The sequence below is a fragment of the Poecilia reticulata genome, chromosome 18 (assembly GCF_904066995.2).
Source record: "Poecilia reticulata chromosome 18, P_reticulata-male-v2, whole genome shotgun sequence".
Lineage (NCBI taxonomy): Eukaryota > Metazoa > Chordata > Actinopteri > Cyprinodontiformes > Poeciliidae > Poecilia > Poecilia reticulata.
The window spans coordinates 1,349,040-1,376,478 of record NC_088847.1 but is presented as its reverse complement, the minus strand read 5'-3'; the positions used below and the strand labels follow the sequence as shown (position 1 = coordinate 1,376,478).

At 43.2% G+C, this 27,439-nt stretch overlaps 1 protein-coding gene across 10 annotated transcripts in view; it reads left to right on the top strand.

Moving 5' to 3' along the window:
• frem1a (Fras1 related extracellular matrix 1a) overlaps window positions 1-27,439 on the top strand; it is a 206,831-nt gene that overhangs the window by 29,296 nt on the left and 150,096 nt on the right. For 8 of the 10 annotated variants that reach the window (XR_014084602.1, XM_081599272.1, XM_017310424.2 and 5 more), the window contains 5 exons: window positions 13,842-13,936; window positions 14,098-14,408; window positions 16,324-16,520; window positions 16,668-16,991; window positions 17,067-17,175. Coding sequence is in view for 9 of the 10 variants with exons in the window: in XM_081599272.1 (XP_081455398.1) it covers window positions 13,842-13,936; window positions 14,098-14,408; window positions 16,324-16,520; window positions 16,668-16,991; window positions 17,067-17,175 (1,036 nt within the window). In the remaining variant the exon portion in view is untranslated. Of the gene's footprint in view, window positions 1-246; window positions 330-448; window positions 791-13,841; window positions 13,937-14,097; window positions 14,409-16,323; window positions 16,521-16,667; window positions 16,992-17,066; window positions 17,176-27,439 lie in introns of all 10 variants that reach the window. The other 2 variants (XM_081599273.1, XM_017310428.2) reach the window with 2 other exon arrangements.

Sequence of the window (27,439 nt, the reverse complement as noted above, 5' to 3'; positions counted from 1 at the left end):
TACGTCTTTGGAGAACTGCAAGTGCAAATCTAATTTGTTACTCTCTGTAGAAAGTTTTATATTCTTGTATTTAATTTATTCAAATAAGGCGTATCTTTGCTCATCCAACCAGGACCTGTCTCTCTGACCCTCTCTCTATCTCCTTGCTATTTGTTCCCATGATCTAAGGCAATTTGTCCCTCCTTTATCTAAATAAAGTGGAAGCAGAGCTTCTCCAGAACTCTTGCTGTTTTATGCCTTTCACAGATCAGTGTGAAAAGCTGGAACTTCTACTGATTGCTACTGAGAACAGATCAAAGATTTTGGCAAACAATCTGCTTTAACTACAGGTAAAATAAAGTCAATATGCCAAAATAAGTTATACATTTTAAAACTATAATTAGGCTATTTAAATCAAAACATGTTAAGTTTTAAAACTAGCTTATTTTAAATTTTTTTTTATTAACAGCGTGATGGGCGTTAAAAGTAAAGGTCAGAATCGATGGCAGAGTCCAATTCTCACGGGAATTGAGCCTGACTTACTGCTGGCAATGTGAACCAGACTCTGACACCATAGTCATACAGGTACCTAACAGTCTTCAACAAATGGCTCCTTACCCCATACTTCCAGAGAACCCACAACAGGGCGCCCCAAGGAACCATGGTCAAAAAGCCTTCTCCAAGTCCACAAAGTACATGTTGACTGGTTGGGCGAACTCGCAGGTACACTTCAAGACCCTGCTGAGGGAGTAGATCTGGTCCAGTATTCCACAACCAGGACGAAAACCAAACTGCTCTTCCTGAATCTGAGGTTTGACTATCCGATATGTTTGTTTTGTTTTATATATCATTATTAATTGTATAAACTAACAAATATTTCAGTTTTAGTTTTAAAGAGGCTAATTGGCAACTTGTATTTTCAAGAGGTGAGTAAGACCTGACTTACTTGCAGTGGCGTTGAAAACTTGACTCATCAAAAACAAACCTGAATTGAATACACAAGACTGACTCTTTACCTGGCCCCCATCTAATGATACAAATCAATGTGTACTGGTATGGCAATAACTTCTTGGCAATAACTCATGATGAAAGGTTTTATCATTTTCCCAATAGGGCACATTTTTAAACGAAACACATTAATTGGATGACCAAGACTGAAACAATTAGAAATAATTGCATATATGTATATATTTTTTTCCTTTTCCATTTTTATTGAGAAATGTATGTTTTGTTTTTCCTTTTCCTTATGCATGCGTTGCTATTTTTACATTTCCTTGCCTATTCCTTTTACTTTATTGTATGCATTGCCTCCTGCCAATGAAGAGGGCGGTGTCTGAAGGCTTCAGCTTCTGCCTATTGGTTGGTTAGCATTAAACTATTGCTGGGTTTCAGATGATGTAGTACAGCGTATGCTGATCTGACAAAACACCGGAAGTAAATGCAACCCATTTTTTTCTGTTGATCCAGCATCAATATGTCTAAAGTCTGTGTCCTGTATGGTTGTTCCAACTAGGGTTGCCACCTGTCCCTTAAAATACAGAATTGTCCCATATTTGGCTGTTAAATGTTCCGTCCCGTATTGAACCGAAACGGGACACGATTTGTTCCGTATTTCTATAGATATCCGATAGACACACACATATCAAGACTAATTATAACAATAATGACCAAAATAAAACACAGGACGGACACTACGCAGCCACGGTGAGCTACTATCAACCCGGGTCTTTTTAAAACATCCTCAGCCCGATACTCCACCATCCTTAGAACCAAAACCTCTCGTATAGATACAGACGTGAGAGGGAAGACTCAAATCCCAGGCTGAACATGTTAGTGAGGATGAATACAGTCCATTAAAACAAATGTGTTCATCCTGGGCAATGCTGCATGATGTCAGACAGAATCGATCAGGAGAGGAACTGCACACCCGTTAGAACCCAAAGAACCAGACACCAGCGTCTCTTCATCCCTCAAGCATCTCCTGAGGCTGATATGGTAAAGAACATTTTTCACAAAATTTTCACATAACTTTTGGAGCCCTGCCTGAGGACACATTTTGATTATTAAATTAGGTGCTATGATCAATTACTCAGTACTTGAGCAGTTTACCAAATACATTTTACACCTGCTTAATTAAACATGTTTAAGGTATGCTACCCTGATTGGAGTACAATTTTGGAGTACTCTGTGTATTTGTCAGGATCCGTGTTCCCCCAGTTATTTTTTGTTAGTCTTTTGTTTGTTCTGGGAAGTTTTCCATCCTGGATGGAACCGGCATTACGCCTGGTGTCCACCAGAGGGCACCACCACTCCACCCCTGAGAAGCCGCCAGGGTCAACCCGTAGACACACCTGCAGCTTGTTGAGGAGGCGTTGACTGTGGATATAAGCAGCGGCTCCACTTCACCTCACCGCCTGAGTGTTTGCTCGCATCGGTAACACTTCGTTCCAGAGCTAGGCCCTCTGAGTTTTGCCCGAATCTAACCTCTGTTGTTTCCTCGTCAGATTCTCCTGCCGCCTCCTCGTTGCATTGGTGTGTTCCATCGTCGCTGGCTTCTGAGTGAGTGTGCCTATTCCCTCCGTGGATCATCTCCCTCTGTGTCCTCCCTCGACGCTACCGGTGTTACCGGCCTAGACGCCTCTCCTTGTGAGAACCCTCCGTGTGTGCCTTCCCTCGACGCTGCCGGCATTACCGGCTGACGCCACCCCCCGTGTGTGTGCTCGTGTTACTCCCTGTCGTTGATCCGTCTCCGGTGGATTCCCCTTCGGAACGCTACGGGTCAGGAGACCCACGCCCGAACCCCCCGGAGAACAACCTCCGACAGACCTAGCTCCAGGCTATCATCTCAGGAGAAGCTACCTGATCACCTTAGGATTACTTCTCGCTCGCACTCCATCCTCCCTCCAAGTAAGCCCTCTCCTGTTGTTCCCTCAAGATTCTCACCTGTCCCTATCTAACCCTGTGTTCCCCTGTCGACAGTAAGACGACCCGGTCCGCAGATCCAGAACTCTCCTCCTACCCTTTCAATAAAATCATTGTAACTTAACTGCCTGTCTGGTTGTGTTCTCGCATGTGGGTTCGTAATATACCTCCCATCATGACAGAACACTCAGGCCCATTCACGACCTCCGCGGACGCTTTCAGACGGGCGTTATCCGATCAACACGCTCTCATTCAGTCTCACGACGCAGCTCTCCGAGAGCTAGGTAACCGACAAGCTGAAACTAATAAACAACTAACTGAACTTTCTGATTTTCTACAGAACTCAGCTCAACCGGTTTCAGTTCTCCCTGCCACTTCCTCGTCGGTCCCTACAGAGACTCCAGATCCACCTAACCACACCTGGTTTTCTGAAATCCGCCCTGCTACTCCCGAAAGGTTTACTGGTGATGTAAACAAGGTTCAGGGATTCATTCTACAATGCACTATTGTATTTAATCATTCACCACGGAGTTTCCCTCACGACAGCTCTAAAATATCGTTTATTTTGTCCCTGTTTTCTGGCCGAGCCCTCGAGTGGGCCGAAGCCCGATTTTCCGAGGCATCCACTTATGGATGCACTTACCTTGAGTTCCTGGCAGAGTTTAAACAGGTCTTCTGCCAGGAGACCGAAAGGACGGCCGCGTCCAGAGAACTACTTGTTTTCAAACAGGACAGGAGAAGCGTGTCAGACTTCGCCATTGACTTTCAAATCAAGGCTGCCGCTTCTGGCTATAACTCGGCCGCGCTCAAGAGCGTCTTTTTCCATGGTCTGAATGAGCATATAAAGGATGAGCTAGCCATACTGGATGAACCCCAGTCTCTGACCGATTTCATCAACCTAGCAATTACATTGGATAATCGCATCCGTGCCAGAGTCCGGGAACGAGCTCGACCGGACTCAAACCCCCGATTTTCCACAACCAAAGGTCGATCGATTCCCCAGCAGTCGCCGCCGCCTCCTCCTCCCACTCACGACCCCGAACCCATGCAACTGGGTAACACCAGACTCACGCCAGAGGAACGCCAGAGGAGAATGCGAGCTAAGCTATGCATTTATTGTGGGGAACCGAATCACGTAATTGCTAACTGTCCACTTCGTTAAAACTCACAGGTCCGGCGGTAAGTGCGGGGAAGCTGCCGGAACCTACCCTGACCAGACCCCGCCTAATCATCTCAGTCACTCTCTTCTCTCACCAGGACTCGCTACCCGTATCGGCTCTCATCGACTCTGGGTGCGAACAGAACTTGATTAGTTCTGATTTAGTGCGCCAGTTCTCCGTCGAGATAGAACAATTGCCTGCCCCTCTACGTGTATCATCCTTGGACGGAAAGAACCTACCCCAAGTTACCCACCGAACTACACCTCTCCGCCTTCTCATGTCCGGTAATCACACCGAAGAAATAATGTTTTTTGTTTTCCCCACATCCAGCTCACCCATAGTTTTAGGTTATAACTGGTTATATACTCACAACCCCCACATCGATTGGGTGGAGGGTAGAGTGGGCTCCTGGTCCACCAGGTGCCACTCCACGTGCCTCCGTTCCGCCGTTCCAGTTCTGGGAACGAGCCCTACCCCTGCGGATGAGGACCCTCCTGATGTCTCCAGCGTTCCCAGTGAGTACCACGATCTTTTGATGGTTTTCAGTAAAGACAAGGCTCTCTCATTACCACCCCACAGACCCTACGACTGCGCCATTGACCTCCTACCCGGGGCTCCTCTACCGAATAGCAGGCTCTATAACATCTCCAGGGCCGAACGACAGACGATGAAGGAATACATCACAGTCCCTGGCTGCTGGCATCATACGCACCTCTTCCTCCCCGCTGGGGGCTGGCTTCTTCTTCGTGGGGAAGAAGAATGGTTCCCTACGACCATGCATCGATTATAGAGGTCTCAACCAGATTACTGTTAAAAATAAGTACCCGCTACCACTCCTCTCCTCAGCTTTCGAGCCCGTCCAGGGGGCTACCATTTTTTCCAAACTAGACCTCAGGAACGCTTATCATCTGCTCAGAATTAGAGAAGGGGACGAATGGAAGACCGCATTTAAGACACCTATGGGCCACTACGAGTACCTCGTTATGCCTTTTGGGTTATCCAACGCGCCATCTTTCTTCCAAGCCCTTGTTAATGATGTTCTCAGGGACTTCATTAACGTATTCGTGTTCGTCTACCTAGATGATATTTTGATTTATTCTCAGTCTCTCGTTGAACACCAGAAGCATGTCCGCCTGGTATTACAAAGACTGCTCGAAAATAAGCTTTATGTTAAAGCAGAGAAGTGTGAGTTCCATCTTCCGTCAGTCACCTTCCTGGGCTATGTCCTTGAGAGCGGTCAGGTTAGAGCAGCAGAGGATAAGGTGAAGGCAGTCCTGGATTGGCCCCAGCCGGAGACCAGAAAACAGCTCCAACGTTTTCTTGGCTTTGCTAACTTCTACAGACGGTTCATCCGCAACTACAGCCAGACTGCTTCCCCCCTGACAGCTCTCACATCCACAAAAAGGGCCTTTTCCTGGACCCCACAAGCCGAGGCAGCCTTTGTGGAGTTAAAATCTCGGTTCGCCAGAGCTCCCGTTCTCATCCAGCCCGACCCCAGTAAGCAGTTTGTGGTCGAGGTGGATGCATCTGATACAGGGGTTGGGGCCGTTCTTTCCCAAACCACCAGTCAGGACCATAAACTGCACCCCTGCGCTTTTTTCTCCCACAGACTATCCCCCGCTGAGAAAAACTATAATGTGGGGGACAGGGAGTTGCTCGCCATCAAGTTGGCGTTAGAGGAGTGGCGCCACTGGCTTGAGGGAGCAGAGCACCCCGTTATCATTTGGACTGACCATAAGAACCTCTCCTACCTCCAGACGGCCAAGAGGTCCAACCCGCGCCAGTCGCGCTGGTCCCTGTTTTTCTCGCGTTTTAATCTTTCTATTTCCTATCGGCCAGGGTCCAAGAACGTAAAGCCGGACGCGCTGTCCCGAGTCTACTCCCCTGACGACTCGGAGGAGGTTCCTGCCTCGATCCTTCCTCCCAACTGCACCATAGGCGTGGTCACCTGGGAGATGGAGGACATTATCCGTCAGGCACAAGGTACAGAACCTCCTCCTGGAGCCTGCCCGCCAGGCAAATTGTATGTCCCCTCTGCAGTCCGTTCCCGCTTCCTTCACTGGATCCATGCCTCTAAGTTTTCGGCCCATCCCGGCATCAGCCGCACCATTGGGCTGATTAACCGCAGGTTCTGGTGGGAGTCCATTCACAAGGACGTCAAGGAATATGTGTCTGCCTGCGCCATCTGCGCAAGAAATAAGTCCTCCAACCAACCTCCCGCGGGTTTGCTACAGCCTCTACCCATACCCAAACGCCCTTGGTCCCACATCGCTGTGGATTTCGTCACTGGACTTCCTAGTTCTAAAGGTATGACCACCATATTCACCATAATTGACCGGTTCTCCAAAGCTTGCCATTTAATCCCACTCAAAAAACTACCCACTGCAGCTCAGACCGCTATACTGCTCTTTAAACACGTTTTCAAGCTCCATGGGATCCCACAGGAGATCCTGTCCGATCGTGGACCCCAGTTTGTCTCTCAGGTCTGGCGTCAGTTCTGCTCCGCGTTGGGGGCTAAAGTGGCCCTCAGTTCCGGTTACCATCCCCAGACGAATGGACAAACTGAGCGCATGAATCAGGAACTCGAGACCACCCTGCGATGCCTCACCTCCTCCAGCCCCGACGACTGGGCCCAACACCTGCACTGGGTAGAGTACGCACACAACAGCCACATTTCCTCCGCCACAGGTCTCTCGCCTTTCGAGATAGTTCTGGGTTACCAACCACCACTCCTTCCCTCCGACGAAGACAACACCTCGGTCACCTCCGTCCAACACCACATCTGCAAAACCCACAAGATCTGGAAAGACACCATCACTGCCCTCAATAATACATCTGCCATCAACAAGAAACGAGCTGACCGACGACGCACTCCTGCCCCGACATACTCCGTGGGACAGAAGGTATGGTTATCCACGCACGACATACCCCTCAAATCCATATCCAAAAAACTGTCCCCCAGGTTCATTGGCCCGTACGAGATCCTGTCACTGGTGGGACCCTCGGCGGTGCGGCTCCGCCTTCCCCCTTCCCTACGTGTCCACCCTACCTTCCACGTGTCCCAGGTCAAGCCGTCCATCTCCAGTGAGCTCTGCCCTCCGGCCGAGCCCCCTCCACCCACCCTTGACGGAGATGGTCAACCAATATTCTCCGTCCGCCGGCTCCTCGCCTCCCGGCGACGTGGGCGCGGTTACCAGTATCTGGTGGACTGGGAGGGTTACGGTCCTGAGGAACGGTCCTGGGTCCCCGGTTCCTTCATTATTGACCGCACCCTCATTAGAGAATTTTGGGACTCTCAGCCCTCGTCCTCTGTTCGGCCGCCAGGTGGCGTCCGTTGAGGGGGGGGGTACTGTCAGGATCCGTGTTCCCCCAGTTATTTTTTGTTAGTCTTTTGTTTGTTCTGGGAAGTTTTCCATCCTGGATGGAACCGGCATTACGCCTGGTGTCCACCAGAGGGCACCACCACTCCACCCCTGAGAAGCCGCCAGGGTCAACCCGTAGACACACCTGCAGCTTGTTGAGGAGGCGTTGACTGTGGATATAAGCAGCGGCTCCACTTCACCTCACCGCCTGAGTGTTTGCTCGCATCGGTAACACTTCGTTCCAGGGCTAGGCCCTCTGAGTTTTGCCCGAATCTAACCTCTGTTGTTTCCTCGTCAGATTCTCCTGCCGCCTCCTCGTTGCATTGGTGTGTTCCATCGTCGCTGGCTTCTGAGTGAGTGTGCCTATTCCCTCCGTGGATCATCTCCCTCTGTGTCCTCGCTCGACGCTACCGGTGTTACCGGCCTAGACGCCTCTCCTTGTGAGAACCCTCCGTGTGTGCCTTCCCTCGACGCTGCCGGCATTACCGGCTGACGCCACCCCCCGTGTGTGTGCTCGTGTTACTCCCTGTCGTTGATCCGTCTCCGGTGGATTCCCCTTCGGAACGCTACGGGTCAGGAGACCCACGCCCGAACCCCCCGGAGAACAACCTCCGACAGACCTAGCTCCAGGCTATCATCTCAGGAGAAGCTACCTGATCACCTTAGGATTACTTCTCGCTCGCACTCCATCCTCCCTCCAAGTAAGCCCTCTCCTGTTGTTCCCTCAAGATTCTCACCTGTCCCTATCTAACCCTGTGTTCCCCTGTCGACAGTAAGACGACCCGGTCCGCAGATCCAGAACTCTCCTCCTACCCTTTCAATAAAATCATTGTAACTTAACTGCCTGTCTGGTTGTGTTCTCGCATGTGGGTTCGTAATATACCTCCCATCATGACAGTATTGCTGTATGGATCACATTTTAAAAACAATAAACACTGCAATAAAATATTGCAATAAAATACATTGCGGCTATCCCACCCCATGAGAATAGGGCGATGTGTCGTGGTAGGCATCCCTTATTTTAATCTCTGAAAGGTGGAAACCCTAGAGCCGGTGGAAAAGGGGCATTAGAAAAGAAGCTCAAAGAAAGGTAAGCTCTGTGGACGTGATGTTAGCAAAGCTAGCTTACAGTGACAAATTGCATTTAATATGGAAAAACGCTGTCACACACTGCGCTGAATTATTGTGTGGAGGTGTTGACTGACGTGTTGCCAGGGGTGAAAGTAGGCGGGTACGGTCGATAGGGGTTGAAAGACTACATATTTTTTAAGGTCGACTACTCCATGATAATAGTCGAGTCGATGTCGACTAGTCGCGGTGACGTCACAGTGACGCAAGCGCAAAAACCCTTCATAACTACTTGGAGGCTTTATCAGCTATTTTCACGGCAAATATTGACACACCCTCCCCTTCTCCCGCTTTTACTAAGTCTATTATGCAGAATTAAAAGCAATAAACACATCATTCTTTGTGAGCGTCGGAGAAAAGTTTGTTGCACAAAGTCGGGTCTGACTTTTTTTTAAATTCCAAACACCGGCTCATACTGATGATCTCTGGATAGCTCCTCGTATAGGAGTCAAATTATCACATTGACCACAATGACACTTTTGGAACATCACAAACCAAACTTATTATGAACGGATCCCGTTTGGTTACAGTTGAATTCAACGAAACCACCTGCTGCTTTTCCGTTCGATGCGCAGCAGGACGCACCGTGGACTCAGCAGCGGCTCTCTGAACCGACATGCAGACGGCGGCAGAGATCGCCTCTGTCAGACCCTAAGGATGAAGCTTGGACTTAGTTTCCAGATGTAGTCAAACCATATTTTTATAAGAGCGTAAAGCTGCCAGGTTAAAAACTTCAATACAGAGGTTGACGCTGATCAGTTGGGGGCAGTTGAGGGATAAAAAAGCCTACATTATGACGCGTTGTCGCACATTACTCCGGTAGTTTATTTATTTATTTTTTTAAGGATTTTTTCGGCACTAGTTTATTTGACAGCAATCTGACTGTAAGGGGGCAGAGAGAGCAGAACGGGGGAGAAAGGCATGATGGGTCCAGCGAATGGAGGACGGGAGTCGGACTCCTGACTACCGCGGGCTAAAGTCTCTGCGGGGCGTCGCACTAACCACCGCGCCGCGCAACGCCCCTATTGCGGTAGCCTACGCTGTAATTTACAGTTTCTCTTTGTTAAATTATTTACATTTTTATACAATTTGAGCTTTCTGACGAACTCACCTATTCCACCTTCTTTCATTTCCTTGGAAAAATCTGTTTTGTCATCTGATTGCGACTAGTCGACTGGCCCAGAAAAAAGTCATTGCAGAGAAAAGAATCGACTAGTCGACTAATTGGTGCAACCCCTAACGGTCGGGTACTGCGTACCCCTAAAAGATTTAGTGGGGCACGCAGGGGAGCGGTTGTCTGCTGTAAAAAAATCAATGGGTGCACTATGAAGCCGTGAGTGCACCCACTAATCAGCCGTGACTGATTAGTTTTTCAAGAACAATCTAAAACACAACTTAATCAGTTTTTTTCCCTTTTCATATTGTTTCTGAATTGTTCGTGCTTTACTAGAGCAGGGCTGCAATACGTCGATCTTGGCGGTATAGGTGACAAACTGAACGCGGCCAGGACGTTGAGACCAGCACGTCCACCTCTGACTCCTTATCAAAACGTTCGTAACTTTATTATAGAACAACAACAACAACAAAAATCAAAACGTATTCATATTAATGACCCAACAAAAATAATAATCTCTGTAATTATTGTTTCAACAAGGTGTTGCGCAAATCTATGCGTTTCGGTTCCATTACCAAAATAACTAGCAGAGCAGGAGTTTAAAATTAACTAATCAACCACCGCTGTGTTCAGGGGAGCGCTTATTAATAATCGCAAAAATAATTAAAGCCACAAGCGGCGTTGGAGGCCCTCACAGCAAAGTGTGCTGAAGACCTAGTGGCGACCGCGGGGGTTCCAGCAAAGCCATGCTCTCGCCACTGCCGATGCTGTCACACAGTTCCCGTAGCTGTCCGCCAGGCAACACACACCGACATCTTCTGCAGTGCTCCCTGACGATGCACAAGCGCAGTCGAACTGAATTGCAACTTCAAGCTATTGGGCTCTTTAGAGGCTAACAAAGGTCAAGCCTAACAAGTTTACTGCAAGTAGGGTAAGTGTGACCGGTGGATTTCTGCGTTGTGTGGTGATCAAACAAACCACAAGACATTAAGTCTGGATTTGGAGGGTCTCCGTTTATTTAATCTGTCAATCGGGAGATATTAGCATTAGCACCTAGCATGTGCTCCAGTTCTCCAACCCAATTTATACAAAATAATAGTTAGCATGCATCAAATGATATAAAGGTGTAATAGCAACTCAAATGAAGACATCCAAACACTTATCATTAATACAGAAGGAAAAATAAACATTTGAACAATATAAATGAAAGGATTACAATAGATTATAAAACTTGCCTCTCCCCAGTGGAACGAATAACAAAAGGGGAGAGGAAATTAATAACTTAATATTTATAATAGTCCTGGAGGACCCTGAACAAAAGAAGAAGAAAATAAGGCGGAGTTTGAGGACCAAACCCCTTATAGTACACAGGAACACAGCAACAGTCAAGTAGAAGCAGACAAATACATAAAAGAACACATTTTGTGGAAATATAAAACTATTAATATAGACCCAGTTACATAATGCATGTATGATTTAGAGTAGCGGTTCTCAACGTGGGCGGTACCGCCCCCCAGGGGGCGTTCAGAGGACGGCAGGGAGGGCTGGAGGACATTTTTACAAAAGGGGGGCGCTGTGATGCCTTTGGGGGGCGTTTGGTCGAAGGTAAACTTTACACCTTAAATCCACAACAATACCAGTTTAGACTTTGAGCAACTTGGTAAAACTGTATTGTGTAACATTAAATCATGCTTGGCTGCAACTGTATCGATGGCAGCTCTTCTTCTATTCAGTGTTTGTAGCTTCATGGTCCAGCTCCTCTCCGCATCAGTTCAGCGTTACACCGACTGATGACGCTGCTGTGATTCACTTTGTCTGGTATTTATGTAGGCTACATATGTTTTGGCAGTTCTGTGATCATGTCAAAGCAGCAATTTATATTAAAAAATGTTTTATTTCCGTTTGAAAGCTGCCCGCTTCCATGGAAGGACAACAGAAAATCGCTCTTATAAACATGTAATTACTAAAATCACGACTTTGTATCCCTCTGAAAATTGAACCCATTTAAATAAAGAAATCCCTCCATGGGTGATACCACGATAGAGAGCGTTCATTTTATAGCGTTAACACGGTGCTGCAAGTGGTCCGACATGAAACGGGGGTGATAGAACAACACAGCACTTTTAAATTTCAATAATCAGTATGCAGAAATTGTTTCGTTGTTTTAAAAGGTTCATGTCAGTCTGCCTTTTCCCCATCGATATGTTTCCCGACCGCCCTGCACCTTAGGGGGTAAAAAAAACAACAACAACAATAACAACAAAAAACCGCCGCGCACATTGCGCAAAACTCTGAAACAGGAGAAGCGGGACATAAAACGGAGCGACGAACTAAATGTGAATTATGGCATAAAAACAGAGAATCCGACGCTGAACAGTGAAAAAAAATCAACACATGATGTGAAACACATGACGATTAGGCGGCGCAGCAGGTGATGAGTGAAAATTACTGGTGGTCAATAAACGATCAAATAAATGTAGCAACAGGAAAGAAACTAAAGTGAACATAGCAATAAACCAAGAGAGGATCAAACTAATCAAAGGAAACTAAATGGAAATGAATGAAGAACAAAATGCAAGAATAAACTAAGAAACTAAAGTAAATACGGAGGAATAAACTGGTATGGCAAGACCTTTCGAGCAGTAATTAATACAGAGACGTATGGCAAGAATAAACACACTATTTCCAGATAAAAGGTAAAATAATATTTTAGGTGGATGCGAAAACATAAATCGGCGACCCCCCCCGCCCCCCACGAAGGAGCGTAGAAACATACTCGCCTCCCCCTCCCCAGCCCCCCTCCTCCAGACGCCTATACGTTTAGGGCAAAACTCGCTACATTTACCCCGTTATGTGCGTGAGGTGAAGGAGCGTAAGGCGCGCTGAAGTGTAGGGGGAAACATAATCGGTGCGCCGATTCAAAACATCTACGATAGTAATATTAATAATAAAATAATTGTCAGTGCAAAGTAACCTACAAATTCTTTGGTGGGGGGCGGTGAGGGACCTGGATTAGGGCTAGGGGGGCGCTGGCCCAAAAAAGGTTGAGAAACACTGATTTAGAGCAATTAATCTAACTGCTCCTTCCAAAAGGTGACTTCCTGTTGGAAGGGGGCGTGGCTAAAGTGATGTCACCAATTGACCATTTAAATGTGATGAGCTCTGGTCTGTGATGATTCAAATGAAGTTTGATGCAACTGGGAGCTCATATGGGAAAGTTATTCCATCTTGATGTTTCATGGGGGCGGGCTGCACAGTGGCACAGTTGGTAGAGCTGTTGCCTTGCAGCAAGAAGGTTCTGGGTTCAATTCCTTGCCTGGGGTGTTTCTGTATGGAGTTTGCATGTTCTCCCTGTGCATGCATGGGTTCTCTCCAGATACTCTGGCTTCCTCCCACAGTCCAAAAACATGACTATAGGTTAATTGGCCTCTCCAAATTGTCCCTAGGTGTGAATGTGTGCGTGTGTGTGCATGGTTGTGTGTCCTGTCTTTCTCTCTGTTGCCCTGCGACAGACTTGGCGACCTGTCCAGGGTGTACCCCGCCTCTCGCCCGGAATGTTAGCTGGAGATAGGCACCAGCACCCATCCCAACCCCACTAGGGACAAGTGTGTACAGAAAATGGATGGATGGATGTTACATGGAAAATGGCCAGATTTGAGTCTTGGCCACGCCCACATGCTTTGAAATTCCTTTGATATCTTTTGACCTTCAATGCCTCAAGACTGTGCTGACCGAGTGTGAAGCCTGGATCTCAAAAGCTCTAGGACGAGTTTGCTCAGATACGACGCCAATAAAATGAATGATCCCATGTCTCTAATTAGTCAAATGGCAGACTGCTCATTTATATTATAGACTGTTCATATATATATCAAATTATATGTGCTGGTATATACATATAGCTCCTGTCTGAGCAGTATAAAATTATACCTTCACACAGGAAAACGAGGGGCAGAGAGACAAACGTTTCATAGGTCGAACCCACACCTCTGCTGCTTGGCCCAGTAATGTATTTTATTTAAAAATGTGGGGTCCTTTAAAGGTACATCATCAGACTTTTCAACAGTATGAGTTATGCCAAGAAGCATTGTCACACAAGAGAAATAATCAACCAGTCTCAAAGTTCCTTACCTTTGAGCTAAATATGCATTTCATATAATGTTTCTTTGTTTACTATAGGTGTTTGACTGCCATTACCTGTCTGATGAAGTTAAGTATGTCCATAATGGCTGTCCCTTGTTAAAGGAAGATATCATCAAGCTTCGCCTGTATAGGTAACACATTCAGCATAAAGGAATTAACATAAAATGTGTCCATAATGTTTAGGGGAACATAAACTTCTCCAAACAGATTCAGAAATGTTTGTAAGGTTTTCATGGAAATGTGTTTTTTGAATATTCTGCTGTTTCTTTTATGCATTTTTGTTCCTGACCAGCTTCACAGAGACAAACACATACATGGAGTCGTTTACCCTCCTTGTGGACATCATAGCGCCTGAATGCAACATCATTAGCATGGGTCCCAAATTCCTTCAGGTCTCTGAATTGTATGGTATCTCCAATGCTATTGACGGCAATGTGGTCTCCTTCCACTATGAAAGAAAACCTAGTCTGGAATGCAACATTCACCTCAGACCCCAGGAAGCCCACCTTCCTGCCCATGGCAAACTCGTCACTGGAGTCCCAGAGAGAGCCACCAAGAGAGGCGACGAGCCAGAAAGTTTCATCTACCTACGTCAGCAACTAGGTGAACTTTGAAAGCCATTCCACAACTTTAAGAAAAGCCCTGACAAAGAAACAATTTGTCTCAGGAATGCATAGTGTTTAGAAATATGAGGTTAAATGTGTGGTTCCAAACTTTTGCTTTCTTAGATTACTGCTTCACAGCCACAAAACCAATGACCAACTCATAGTTTCTTATTGTTTACAAGACTGAATACTAAAATGTTAACAACTAAAAAAGCTAAAAATGAAATACCAAAAAGAAAAAAGAACTTCAACTAAATTAAAGATCTCTGTGCTTTGGCATACAGAAAGTAAACAAAGTTAGTAGCAGCAGTAGCTTTGTAAGTGACTTCATCTGGCATTGAAATACAGCTTCATAAATACAGAAGTTCTGAAACAATTACAGATTGTGCAGGGTGATAAACGTACTTAGTAGCAGTAGTAGCTCATTCAGTTGCTTTGTCTAGATGACAGTCAAAAGTGTATCATGTCCAGATAGAGAATATAAAGTTGTTGACAGAAGTAGCCCAGCCAATCCTCCCCTATAGGACGATTTCACAGCTAAACAGAGCACCAGGTCAGATGTAGCTTGTATGAAGGGAAAAAACAGAGAGAGAACTTAAAGTTGCTGCCAGCTAATTCATAAATGGAGAGGCAAAACACAGAGTGAGAAAAAGTGGTATTTTTGTCCTCTTCCAGCCCGGGCCTATACCAGTACAGGGATAGCTCAGGATAACCTAAGTCAGTCTAACTATAAGCTTTATGAAAAAGGAAAGTTTTAAGCCTAGTTTTAGAAAGTAGACAGTGTGTTTGACTCACCAACTTAAAATGGGAGCTAAAAACGGGTTTCACAGGAGAGGAGCCTGCTGGGATACAGCACGAGACACAGCTGGGATCAAGGGCAAGGCACAGGATTAATTAAACCAAAACACAACACAGGAACCTAAATCCTCATACATCATATGTTCTATAAAGTAGAACTGCAACGCTTTGGATTTTCCATAATATGTCCCCTTTAGTTTTATTATAGATCCTGTTCATTTTTGGCAATTAACATGAACATGCTTTGATTTAAACCATTTGATTGTAGTTTTTCTGAGGGTCATTGTTCATCAGGAGGTGACTTGCTGTAAAAGTAGAATGGGAGGCAGATCCTTTTGTTCCCTTGTGTATTTAATCCCACCATATTCACCACAACCTGGGTCCAGCTGTGTCCATCCTCGCCACCAAAATCAACCATTTCGTGACATGATTGACTTACATGATTTACATGTGAAAAGGAAGGATTTAAAAGCCTAATATGTCCACTTTAAATGTTGAGCCTCATCCAAGCTGACAGACTTTGAGCTATTTTGCAAACAAGATGTGAAAATCCTTTCAATCTCTATTGTGAACCTAGTGCAGACTTTCCCCGAAAGACTCAGTGTAGGTCTTACAAAAAGAGTTTTTAAGCTTTTCAGATATGTGTAAAAAAAAAAAAAAGTAGAAACATTTTCATTCTACTGCACAATTATGTACTTCTTTCTGTTAGTCACACACACAAAACTTTTTTCCTCTTTGAAAATTTAGAAATGTTTGTAAAAACAAGTACCAATATTTACAGGAAGCTTATCGCTCTTTAAATGAATTGATATATTTTATTACTCCCAGGGGGAAATTCACATTTCAGCATAACCTGTCCAAAAATCAAACACATCTGACATAACATGGGTAGACAAGTGCCCTGGGGATGCCGCCCTTTCGATAGATGAAACTAAAATTAGGTTAAATGAGGGGAAAAAAATCATATCTCACGCTAGTGAACACAGTGTGGGGTTGGATAAAACATCTGGACATAAATAAACATATGGACAACATAAGGAAGGGGGGTCAGCAAGGACAGTGAATTTAGAGTGGTTGTTTTATGGGTAACTTTTTTGTTATGTCTCTATATTCAGATAATAAAGCCAGAGCAACGTATGCATCTGAAGACTGCCTTAAGGGCCTAAAACTAGTCACAGTCAATACAGTTTCATGTGATGACTTCCTCCTGATGGGCATAAAGTACCAACACATAGATCCACCCTCTCCAGATGTCGATTATATTGCGATCAGGCTGGACCTCAAGGACACCAGGAGTGGCAGCATATATCAGGTAATCTGGGAGTCCAGCCTGACAGTGTTGGAAAGGATTTATAGCCACTCTAGTGTTTTTCATAAACATTTGAAATACATGAGAATCACTGACATTTATTTTCTTTGTTCGAAAGTTGTAAGAGATCTAAACATGATGTGTCTGTAGTCTGAGCAGGGCTGGATTCCAGTCACGATAGCTGGAGGAATGCCCAACCAGCCTCCCAAACCATCTTTCATGTCCATGTTTATCTTGGAGGTCGACCAGTTTATTCTCACTCCCCTCTCCATTGCAACACTGGATGCTGAAGACGAGGAAACTCCAAAACAACTTCTGGTTTTTAACATCACTAAACACCCTGAGGAAGGCTTTATCACCCATCTATCTGACCACACTCGTCCAGTCTCCTCCTTTACATGGCTTGATCTAAATGACATGCTTATAGCATATCAACCCCCAAATTCTTCACATACCCAACGAAGGAATTATGAGGTAGAACTGATTCTTATAATTATTTACATTACAACCTTCTGTTTTGTCATCAGAAACTTGCTTCTTTCCTTCCAGGTGGAAATTGAAGTTTATGATTTCTTCTTTGTGAAAAGCTCACCAGTAACTATCCACACATCTGTAAGGAATGCAGAAACAAATGCACCAAGAGTGTCTTGGAATATGGGTATGTTAGCATGTTCTGATTACTAGAATTCTTTTGAATCTTTTGGTTTGACATTTGGTAGCATTGTATCACTGTAAAAATGTTGCTGTTTCAAATCTGCCCTTTTTTGGGTGGGATTGGATGTTTTTCCTTGTTCAAAGACATATTTAAGTCAATTGATGACTCTAAAACTCTACATGGTAGTGAGTGTTTGCAAAAGGTGTCAATTGTTTTACTCTGGGGTGTTTTGGCGGCCTGTCCAGAAGGTATCTCATCTCGTGTGCAATAACAGGTGTAATAGACTCCAGGGTGTAACAGGATGCAAAAGAAAGCAGGCACAGGAAACAAAATGACTGATGGTATGATGTAAACTGTAGATAAGGACCTCCTGAATACTGCAAGGCAGTTTACTCGCCACTGAATGTCGATCAGGACATAAATAGAATATGGATTTTCCTTTCTCAATCTTTATTGAGTAGACAGAGCAGCAGTACAGCCATGTAGAAGATGGCGATATGAAGATGGGGATATGTGCACAACGGAAATAAGAAATAAGTCCATATCAATTTACAGAATAAATACTTATATAACACAAAGTGCAACAGTGACACCTTCTGGCTACAAGCTTCACATGCTTACTAACTACTACACTGATAATGGAAGTGCGTTAAATAACTTAAAGGTCATAATGAACAGGACTATTAAGAGCAAGAGTGGTTACTAATAACACCTGAAACATCAGCAAAACAACCAAAACACCTGACAGCAACCATAGAGCACGTGCTCATGGGTAGAGTTGCCACCTTTCAGAAATAAAAATAAGGGATGCCCACCATGGGGTGGAATGGCCGTTGTAGTGATAGATATTTTATGATTTTAAAAAGTAATCCACTGAGCAATTGTTCATGCATAGAGCACTCCAAATTGGTACATCAATCAAAGCATATCTTAAACAAGTTTAATTAAGCAAGTGTAAAATGTATTTGGTAAAGCACTGAGTAACAGATCATAACACCTGATTTCATAATCAAAATGTGTCCTCAGACAGGGTTCAAAGCATAAGTTATGTGAACATTCTGGTATTGTAAAGCGCATTACCAAAATATTTATACAAATAAGGAGTTAGGTTTAGAGGCTGGTTCTAGATCAAATTTACCACTAGGGCCAGGGTAGTCAGTGCTTTTTCATGGGAACACTTAAAAAAATGAAACAAAAAACAGAGCAATATTTCATCACTTGATATAGCAAGTGAGCCAAAGAGCCACTTGTATCTACAGAGATCCAGGTTGCAGATCCCTGGCAGATGGAAAGTGTGATCTTATCTCGATATAGCATCTAAAAGTGCAGCACTATAATTTTTAATTCAATGTTAAAGTAAAATTGCGGAGGTAAAAAAAATCCACCACTGACCATAATTTTTAGCAGAATTTCTTCTGTACCCCATTGGCCCCATCTAGAACCAGACATAGACAGCAGGTCTTACATTAATAAGACCTGCTGAATTAATAGACCACTGAATAAATGACCACTGAATTAATAGAAGATGTCAACATTTCTTAAAACAAACAGAAAGCTCTAACAAACCTTTTTACAGTAGGAGATATTTATGTATTTACTGCTAATCTCTCAGTATGATTTGTTCTCTAAATAATCATTTATAGTATTTTGGCTGATACGACTATACATTAAATAAGCAAATAATCAACTCATAACAGTCGACTAAAAGCACAATAAGAAACTTAATCAATAATAAAATGTTCTACCATATGAACCTCAGGAGATGATTGAGGTGCTGATTTCTGGTTCTTTAGGTTCTGACAGGTCTGCAGTTCCTCTCCTGATCCATTCTGTCTATCATACACACTGCAGTGCCTCACAATGCACACTGTGGCACTGTGACACTTTTTTTTAATGCCTGTATTTATCCTCACTAACATGTTCAGCCTTTCATTTGCATCTTCCCTCTCACGTCTGTATCTTTACGAGCAGCCCCGGCTCCAGACGAGTTTAACAGGGGGGGCATCAGCTTATTTTATTTTTTATTTTTTGGGGGGGTGGGGGGGGGGGGGCAAAATAAATACATAGCAATAATAATATTACTCAAGTAAAAGAAAAAGGTACAGTCAGTGCAGTAAAACTACTCATATAAGTACCTTTTTTCCAAAAATGTTTCGCAATGTAACAAGTGCTAGGGTTAGGGTACACAGTACACACTTTTGAACATAAACAACATCAGTAGCCTACAGGCTAGTATTAAGAAAGGAAAAATTATTCTAAAACTTTAAAAACCTTTTGACTTATTATATTTAAATACTTATTATAAATAAAATGTAATTTTATCTTGTGATGCATCCTCTCGTGTGGCTTTTGGATTTGTTGTCGATGTCATAGCAGAAATGGCCAACTGCTTCAAATCCTGAACTTCAAAAATATCAAATAGAAATGTGTTAAATGATACACCATCAGATGTGCCAGAATTAAAGTATTTTATGAATATAATATCTAATACCAAAACATCCTTATCATTGTCCTATGCTTCAAGACAAAGTGCAACATTTAGATTTGAATAAAACTATTACTGTTATCCTGAGATTTTTCAAAGGAACTTCTATTTTATTGTAAATGTCAGAAGGCATTCACATGTTATTTGAATGTCGTAGCAGTTTTAACCAAAGTTTTCCTCAAAATTAACAATGTACACCCAACTGTAACTGCATAATTAAAGAATCAGCAGTGATGCAGAAATCCATCAACAATATTAAAGAAATAAACATGAGATGGATGTTGTTTGAAGCTGTTCAATTTTAGATTATCAATTTTAATTTCGTAAGAAGCTTCTACGTCAGAAACACCATATTGTTTCAAACAGGAAGGTAATATAAAAGCTCTTTACCCAAGTAAACCCATAATTCACTGTTGTCGAGTGAAAAAGTCAAAATTATTGATCAACTAATTCACAATTAGTCATTATCGATAAATTGATCAATTTAATTCTGGTCTATTTTCCCTTCTCCCCTGTTGATATAATAAAACCATCATTTTGAAAACAATTTTGAATCAATGTTACCGTTTTATGATAATTTGCAGAAAAACCAAAATATTATGAGAAGTTCCACCATTTCTCCAATTATCCGTCTAATGTTCAAAATAGACTGAGATGTTTCAAATTTCAAAGTTCTATCAGTAAGATGTTGTCTTTATAAACACCCCTGTGTTTTTCTTATTTCAAAAAGAAAAATAATTTATAGGTGGAAAACCAAATTTGAAAAATTGTCCCCATAATACTGAATACTAATTGGACATTTCCACACATCCAATTAGTTACCCATGAGTGACATAAAACAACAGTTAATTCAGACAGTACATTAGTGTGTTAGTAATAAAACACCATAGTGGATGAAACAGTCTTTCAATCACTAAATTTTCAGGATTAAGCCAAAGCTCAAGTTTTGTTGCTCCTACTGCATTGTATTAATTATACCGTACAAGCAGATGATTCCACTTGAATTCAGATTGTGATACCAAAATCTGTAATCATTATCAACTGTCCGTAAAGTAGTAATGAAAGTTAATTTATGAAAGAAAAATGTACTGTATCTAAAAAGTCTAAAATAAGAAAAAATATCACAGCTACTCACTAAAATGATATTTAGGGATATTTACAAGCGCTATTTACACAGCGCTTGTAAAAACCCATGAAAGGCTCCTGACCTCCATTCACTCTCTATCACAAAATGCAGGATGTCCCCCAGAAACAGTGGACAAACATATTAAGTTATCAAATGTCCCACAGCAACTGAAAGATTCTCATGTTCACCTGTAATTCGTTCATCACACTCCAACATGTGAAATAAAGATATCTGTTAAACATAAAGTTAGAACTTCCCAATTTGTACTGATTCCATCTTCCAAACACATATATCTCCAGATTCGAAACCAAAATCCATCCTGTTCAAAGTTTTAAACACAATTTTTATAACATCATGCCTGAAGAAACATAATTATCTGAAATCAAATTAACATACGTCCACAAAATGCATCATCGTGTGTGGAGAATCACCTAATAGAAAAATGTATGCATTAGTCAACATTTCCTGATTTATCTGTAGGAAGAGCAGGAAAGAAACACAATTAAAGTTATAGATGATTAGAAGAGGTACTTGCTCCCTGTTAACTTCCTGCGAAGTGAAAAAGAAAAAATATACATAGAGAAAGAAAACAAAATGTTATCACACACAGCGGCGCAGAACGGCACACAGAACATGAAACTTATGCAGCGCACGGTAGCAAAGAAACAGCAGCTTCAAAAAGCATGACCAAGACGGTACACACAAAAGCAGCTGCGCACACAACGTAACACACAGGTGCCAACACACACAGAACGGCCGACATCACGCACAATGACACAAAAACAGCAAACTTATTCAGACGAAAGAAATCCCTACGGACACCGGCGTCAGAAAATAAAAAAATATGTGGGCCTCACTCCCTGTCCTTTCGTAACGCTACTCGTCACAGGTGGATTTCACACCAAATTTAGTTCCAGTCCTTTCCGAGCCGAGTGCAGAACTCGAGGGGGACTGACCCTACAATTTAACGTATGCTTCGAACCACAACCCCAAACACAACGAAGCAGTACAACCTGTGCCAGATCCGAATAACACTCAGCCAAGAGCATGTCCCTTAAGAGAGGATCAAACTCTCAGGCTGATACAAGCCTGTTCCTACAATAACCGTACCAATCCATGAGAGTTACAGTCCCAGTCTGATCCAGAGGCAGCGTCCCGACAACTGGGGGTTAGGCCAACAATCACTGTGGCACAAAATAAAAGTCCTATATGCTAAGATCCAATAAAAAGAAAAGTTACACAATCGTTTCTCTGCAATCAAACCAAAGATCCGGTGGAAGCCACAAACCAGCGCGTCAAAGAGAAATCAAACTTACATCAGGAGACGCACCTGTATCGTAGACCAACGTGGAGCTCAAAGTCGCTCACTGTGGTCCCAGCTTCAATCGCACAGCACTGTTCAGAACCGGACAAGTCCCCAATTATTAAGAGGGGAAAAGTTATTCTAAAACTTTAAAAACCTTTTGACTCGTTATATCCTCTCTATGCCCGGATTCAGAAAATGCTTTGCGCAAGGACTGAGATCACACAGAGATGACAGCGTCACAATAATCAGCATTTATTCAAGACAGATGCATACTATCACCAGAAAAGCACATCACAAAGCATCAGAAAACTCAGAGCACAAGCAACGCATGAATTTACCTGAGAAAAGGAAAAAAGACAAACAGACAGCAAAGACGTCTTTGGAGAATTGCAAGCGCAAATCTGATTTGTTACTCTGTGTGGAAAGTTTTATCTCCTTTTCTTTAATTGATTCAAATAAGGCGTATCTTTGCTCATCCAAGCAGGACCTGTCTCTGACCCTCTCTAAAGCTATTTGCTCCCATTGTCTAGGAGAGCTTCTCCAAACTCCTGCTGGTTTATGGCTTTCACAGATCAGTGTGAAAAGCTAGAACTTCCTACTGATTGTTTTCCAGACAGACAAAGGGCAGATCAGAGATCTTGGCAAACAACTACAGGTAAAATAAAGATCAATAGGCTAAAATAAGTTATAATTTTAAAACTATAATTAGGCTATTTCAATCAAGTCATGTTAAATTTTAAAACTAGCTTATTTTAAATATATTTTCTTAACACTAGTTAACAAGCTTAACATGCTGTACTGGTATTAGCTAGTCATCTTTTAGCTAACATTACCTGCATCCAAAAGCTTTACTCAACTCAGTTGAGTAGTTTGGGCAGGGGCGCTGCCAGGAATCTTGGACCCCCTGACAAAAAATTTAATTGGAGCCCCCCCTCATGCAGCTGCTGCAAGAATTTCTTGAGTCTATCTCACCCATCAAAAGCGTCACAATTTCAAAGGCTTGCAACTGCCTTGCTTTCTTTGGTCCAATACTGATAACTAGTACAATATTTACTGCTCATGAATTTTACATGCAAGAGTAAAATTCAGTATGCATACAGTATGCAAGTAGGTTGCTTAATTTTTTTCTATTAGTTTTAGATACTGAAATGTCTCGCCCCACGAGCAACAGTCACAGGCAACATGCAAAATATACATGAAGAAATCCAGACTTCTCAAAAAATGCTATGTAGTTGCATTCTATTCAAGCTGCAGTATGTAGCTTTAATAAAAAAACATTTTCTCCATATTTGTTAAAGCTGTCACAATGTTGTAGCAGTTTGTTATGAGACATATAATCTGTGAAAACAATCAATCTCCTCCATCTCCTTCCTGAACTACTATTGCTAGCTAAAGTAATGCACCGTTCTGACCAAAACAACCAATCAGAACCAGTAGGGGGGTCTTAGCGCTGTCAATCATCCTCCTTTACTCACTGCTAAATGTGCTAATGGTGGAGAAACAACTTATTGTTACAGGAAAATTGTACATCTGTCATCACTGGTAGCTATGCTTACTAGACTAAGCATTTGCAACAGGCTATGCTAGCTACAGAATAGCACAGAGCAAGGGAGAGGAAGGATGAGCAGCCACATGAGATTGTGACTGACAGCACTAAAACTCTCCTGTGCTGACTGGTTGTTTTTAGATAGAACTGGGAGGAAGCTGAGGAAATAGATTTTTCACAGATTATCTCTCATAACATACAGTCACAACATAATTACAGTTTTAACAAATATGTGAAAAAAATTTTTTTTAATAAAAGTTACATACTGCAGCTTTAATTTCACTTTGGACAGAATAGGTCAGGAGGAACGTGGGTTAGAGCCGCTGCTGACTGACTCATCTGTTGTTAAGTGTGGTAAAAGATAAAAGGAACAAGTTAAATATGTGAATATGTTGGTATTTTTTTCCCTTAATTCATTAAATGCTAGTGAAATGGAGGCAAACAGAAGTGTGTTGCTAAGCTAACTATGCTAAATGGTTGATAATCTCATATAGTCTACTCACCTCTCTAGGAGAAAAACTGGGTTATAAATTGACACTCTTGCCTTTTTCTCTCTCTCGCTCGCTCTATGGTTTTGAAAACCTGATTTTCTAACTTCTCTTAGCAGCATAGTAACTGCCACAGACGTTCTTGTTTCCTACTGTTTGCTGCTGAACAGCGTCACTCGAGCGAATCATTATATGGGGTGGGGGTTCAGGGCAAATATGGATGTGTGTTTTTTGGTCTGGGAGAAGGAACTTTACATTTTTACTGCTAAAAACAATGTTCAAAAATACAATATGATTAATTTTGTAATTGACAGGGCCCCATTCTTTTATTTCTATGAACAATAAATTAAATAAATTGTGGAGGGCCCCCTGTTGATCAGGGTCCCTAGAATTGTCATCACTTTCCCCCCTATACCACGCCCTTGAGTTTGGGGGAAAAACTGTGCAAAGTTCTTTGCGTTTTGCTGCCATAATTCTAACACACACCTGTGCAGCTCTGCACAGAAGCAGCAGGTCTCCTTTGCTGCCGCACAGGTGTAAACCCAGCGCGAGCATCGTAGCACTCAGATTGCGTTTAAAGGCAGCTCGGAAAAACAGGTAACAATGTGTTAACCACAAGTAAACAGTTTTAATGGCTGAAAAAAGTGACAGAAGGCGCTAATATTGCAAGTGCGGAAGCCCTTACCGTCCGTCCATCCATTTTCTTCCGCTTATCCGGGGTTGGGTCACAGGGGCAGCAGCTTCAGAAGGGAGGCCCAGACTTCCCTCTTTCCAGCCACTTCTTCCAGCTCCTCCGGGGGAATCCCAAGGCGTTCCCGGGCCAGGTGAGAGACGTAATCCCTCCAGCGTGTCCTGGGTCTTCCCCGAGACCTCCTCCCGGTGGGACGTGCCCGGAACACCTCACCAGGGAGGCGTCCAGGAGGCATCCTGACCAGATGCCCGAGCCACCTCAACTGGCTCCTTTTGACATGGAGGAGCAGCGGCTCTACTCTGAGTCCCTCCCGGATGACCGAGCTTCTCACCCTATCTCTAAGGGAGAGCCCAGCCACCCTGCGGAGGAAACCCATTTCGGCCGCTTGTACCCGTGATCTCGTTCTTTCGGTCATGACCCAAAGCTCATAACCATAGATGAGGGTGGGAACGTAGATCGACCGGTAAATCGAGAGCTTCGCTTTTTGGCTCAGCTCTCTCTTCACCACGACGGACCGGTACAGTGCCCGCTTCATGGCAGATGCTGCCCCAATCCGCCTGTCGATCTCCCGCTCCCTTCGTTCCTCATTCGTGAACAAGATCCCCAGATACTTAAACTCCTCCACTTGAGGCAGGACGACCCCCCTGACCCGGAGAAGACACTCTACCCTTTTCCAGCATAAGACCATGGCCCCTACTGTATCAAATCGATATAGGAATAAGAGAGTTGGCCATTCTGAGGTAAAAACAACAAACAGCTTCCAGTCCAAGGGGAGCACGGCTGACTCTGTGGGCAGGCAATGCACCCCAATGCCCGCCCATGCCGCTGGGCCTGTTTACGAGAGGATTTGCTTCTAAGGACAGTGGAGTATCTGGCTGAGGACATTTTAAAAAGACGCGGGTTGATAGCAGTTCACCGCGGCTGCGTAGTGTCCGTCTCGAGGCAACTACAACAGCATTGGGCTGTAGCTTTCTTTGTGGTCCTTTTTACATCCTGCCACGACTATTTAGCTGACCTTAATATTTCCTGTGTTTTATTTTGGTTACACATAATTAGTATTTATGTGTGCGATGGGCGTGTCTATCGGACATTTATAGAAATACGGAACAAATCCCGTATCACAACATTTAACAGCCAAATACCGGACGATTTCGTATTTTAAGGGATGAAAAAGCAAAACAATGTCTCAAAAAAGGACTTATCCTTCAAGGATGGAGAAAAGAAAAAAGAAGAATAGAGAAAAGCCAAGATGAAGGTTTGTTTTAATGTGTCTTGGTAATGTAATGTAATGTAAACGATTTTTAAAGCTGCTAATAGAAAATGAGCTTGACAATGACCTGGAACGGTCCAGTTTAACTGCCAGACATTTATGCTAGGGTTGAATTTAGGGTTGCCACCCGTCCCGTAAAATACGGAATCGTCCTATATTTGGCTGTTAAATGTTGCGTCCCGCGATACGGCACGCGATTTGTTCCGTATTTTTATAAATGTCCGATAGACACGCCTATCACATACACATATCAACATTAAGTGCAACAATAACGACCAAAATAAAACACTGGTGGCAGGAGCTAAAGGACCCGAGAACGCTACGGACCGACGCTGTTGTCACGGTTGCCTAGAAACGGACACTACGCAGCCGCGGTGCTATCAACCCGGGTCTTTTTAAAACGTCCTTGACCTGATACTCCACCGTCCTTAGAAGCAAAACCTCTTGTAAAGATACATACTTGAGTGGGAATAATTTTTGTGAGGATGAATAAAGGATGAATTTAAAAAAAATGTGTCCATCGTGGCGAAGTGTGATTACCAGACAGAATGGATCAAGAGAGGAACTGTAGACGCGTTAGAGCCTAAAGAACCAGAAATTAGCATCTCTTCATCTCTCAATCATCTCCTGAGGCTGATATGTTAGAACATTTTATTATTAATTAAGTTTTTTATTGTGCTTTTAGTCGGCTATATTGGTTTGATTATTTGCTTATTAATAATATTAGCCAAAGTAATACTAATGGTCTTTTAAAGAACAAATCATACAAATAGACATCAATATTTTCTACTTTAAAAGGTTTGTTCATGCTTTCTGTATGCTTTATTTTGAAATGCTGCTATATTTTATGAATTCAGTGGTCATTTAATGCGCCAGACACAGACTTGCAGCCCAGGAGTGGTTCTAGATGGGGGCCAACGGGGTACCTAAGAAATTATACTAAATAAATGTCTTATGTTAATAATCAGTGGTGGATTGTTTTAACCTTCACAATTTTACTTTAACAATGAATTAAATATTTTAGTGCTGCACTTTTAGCTGCTGTAAAGAGATAGGATCACACTTTCCATCTGCCAGGGATTTTCAACCTGGATCTCTGGAGACCAGGTTGACTTAATATATCAAATGATGAAATATTGCTGTTTTTTTTTTTGTTTCAAAAAACACTGAAAAATACCAGAATGTTCACATAACTTTTATACTTTTGGCTCTCTGAGGACACATTTTGAATATTAAATCAGGTGTTATGATCAGTTACTTAGTACTTGAGTAGTTTACCAAATACTTTTTACACTTGCTAAATTAAACACATTTAAGGTATGCTACTCTGATTGGAGTACAATTGTGGGGTACTC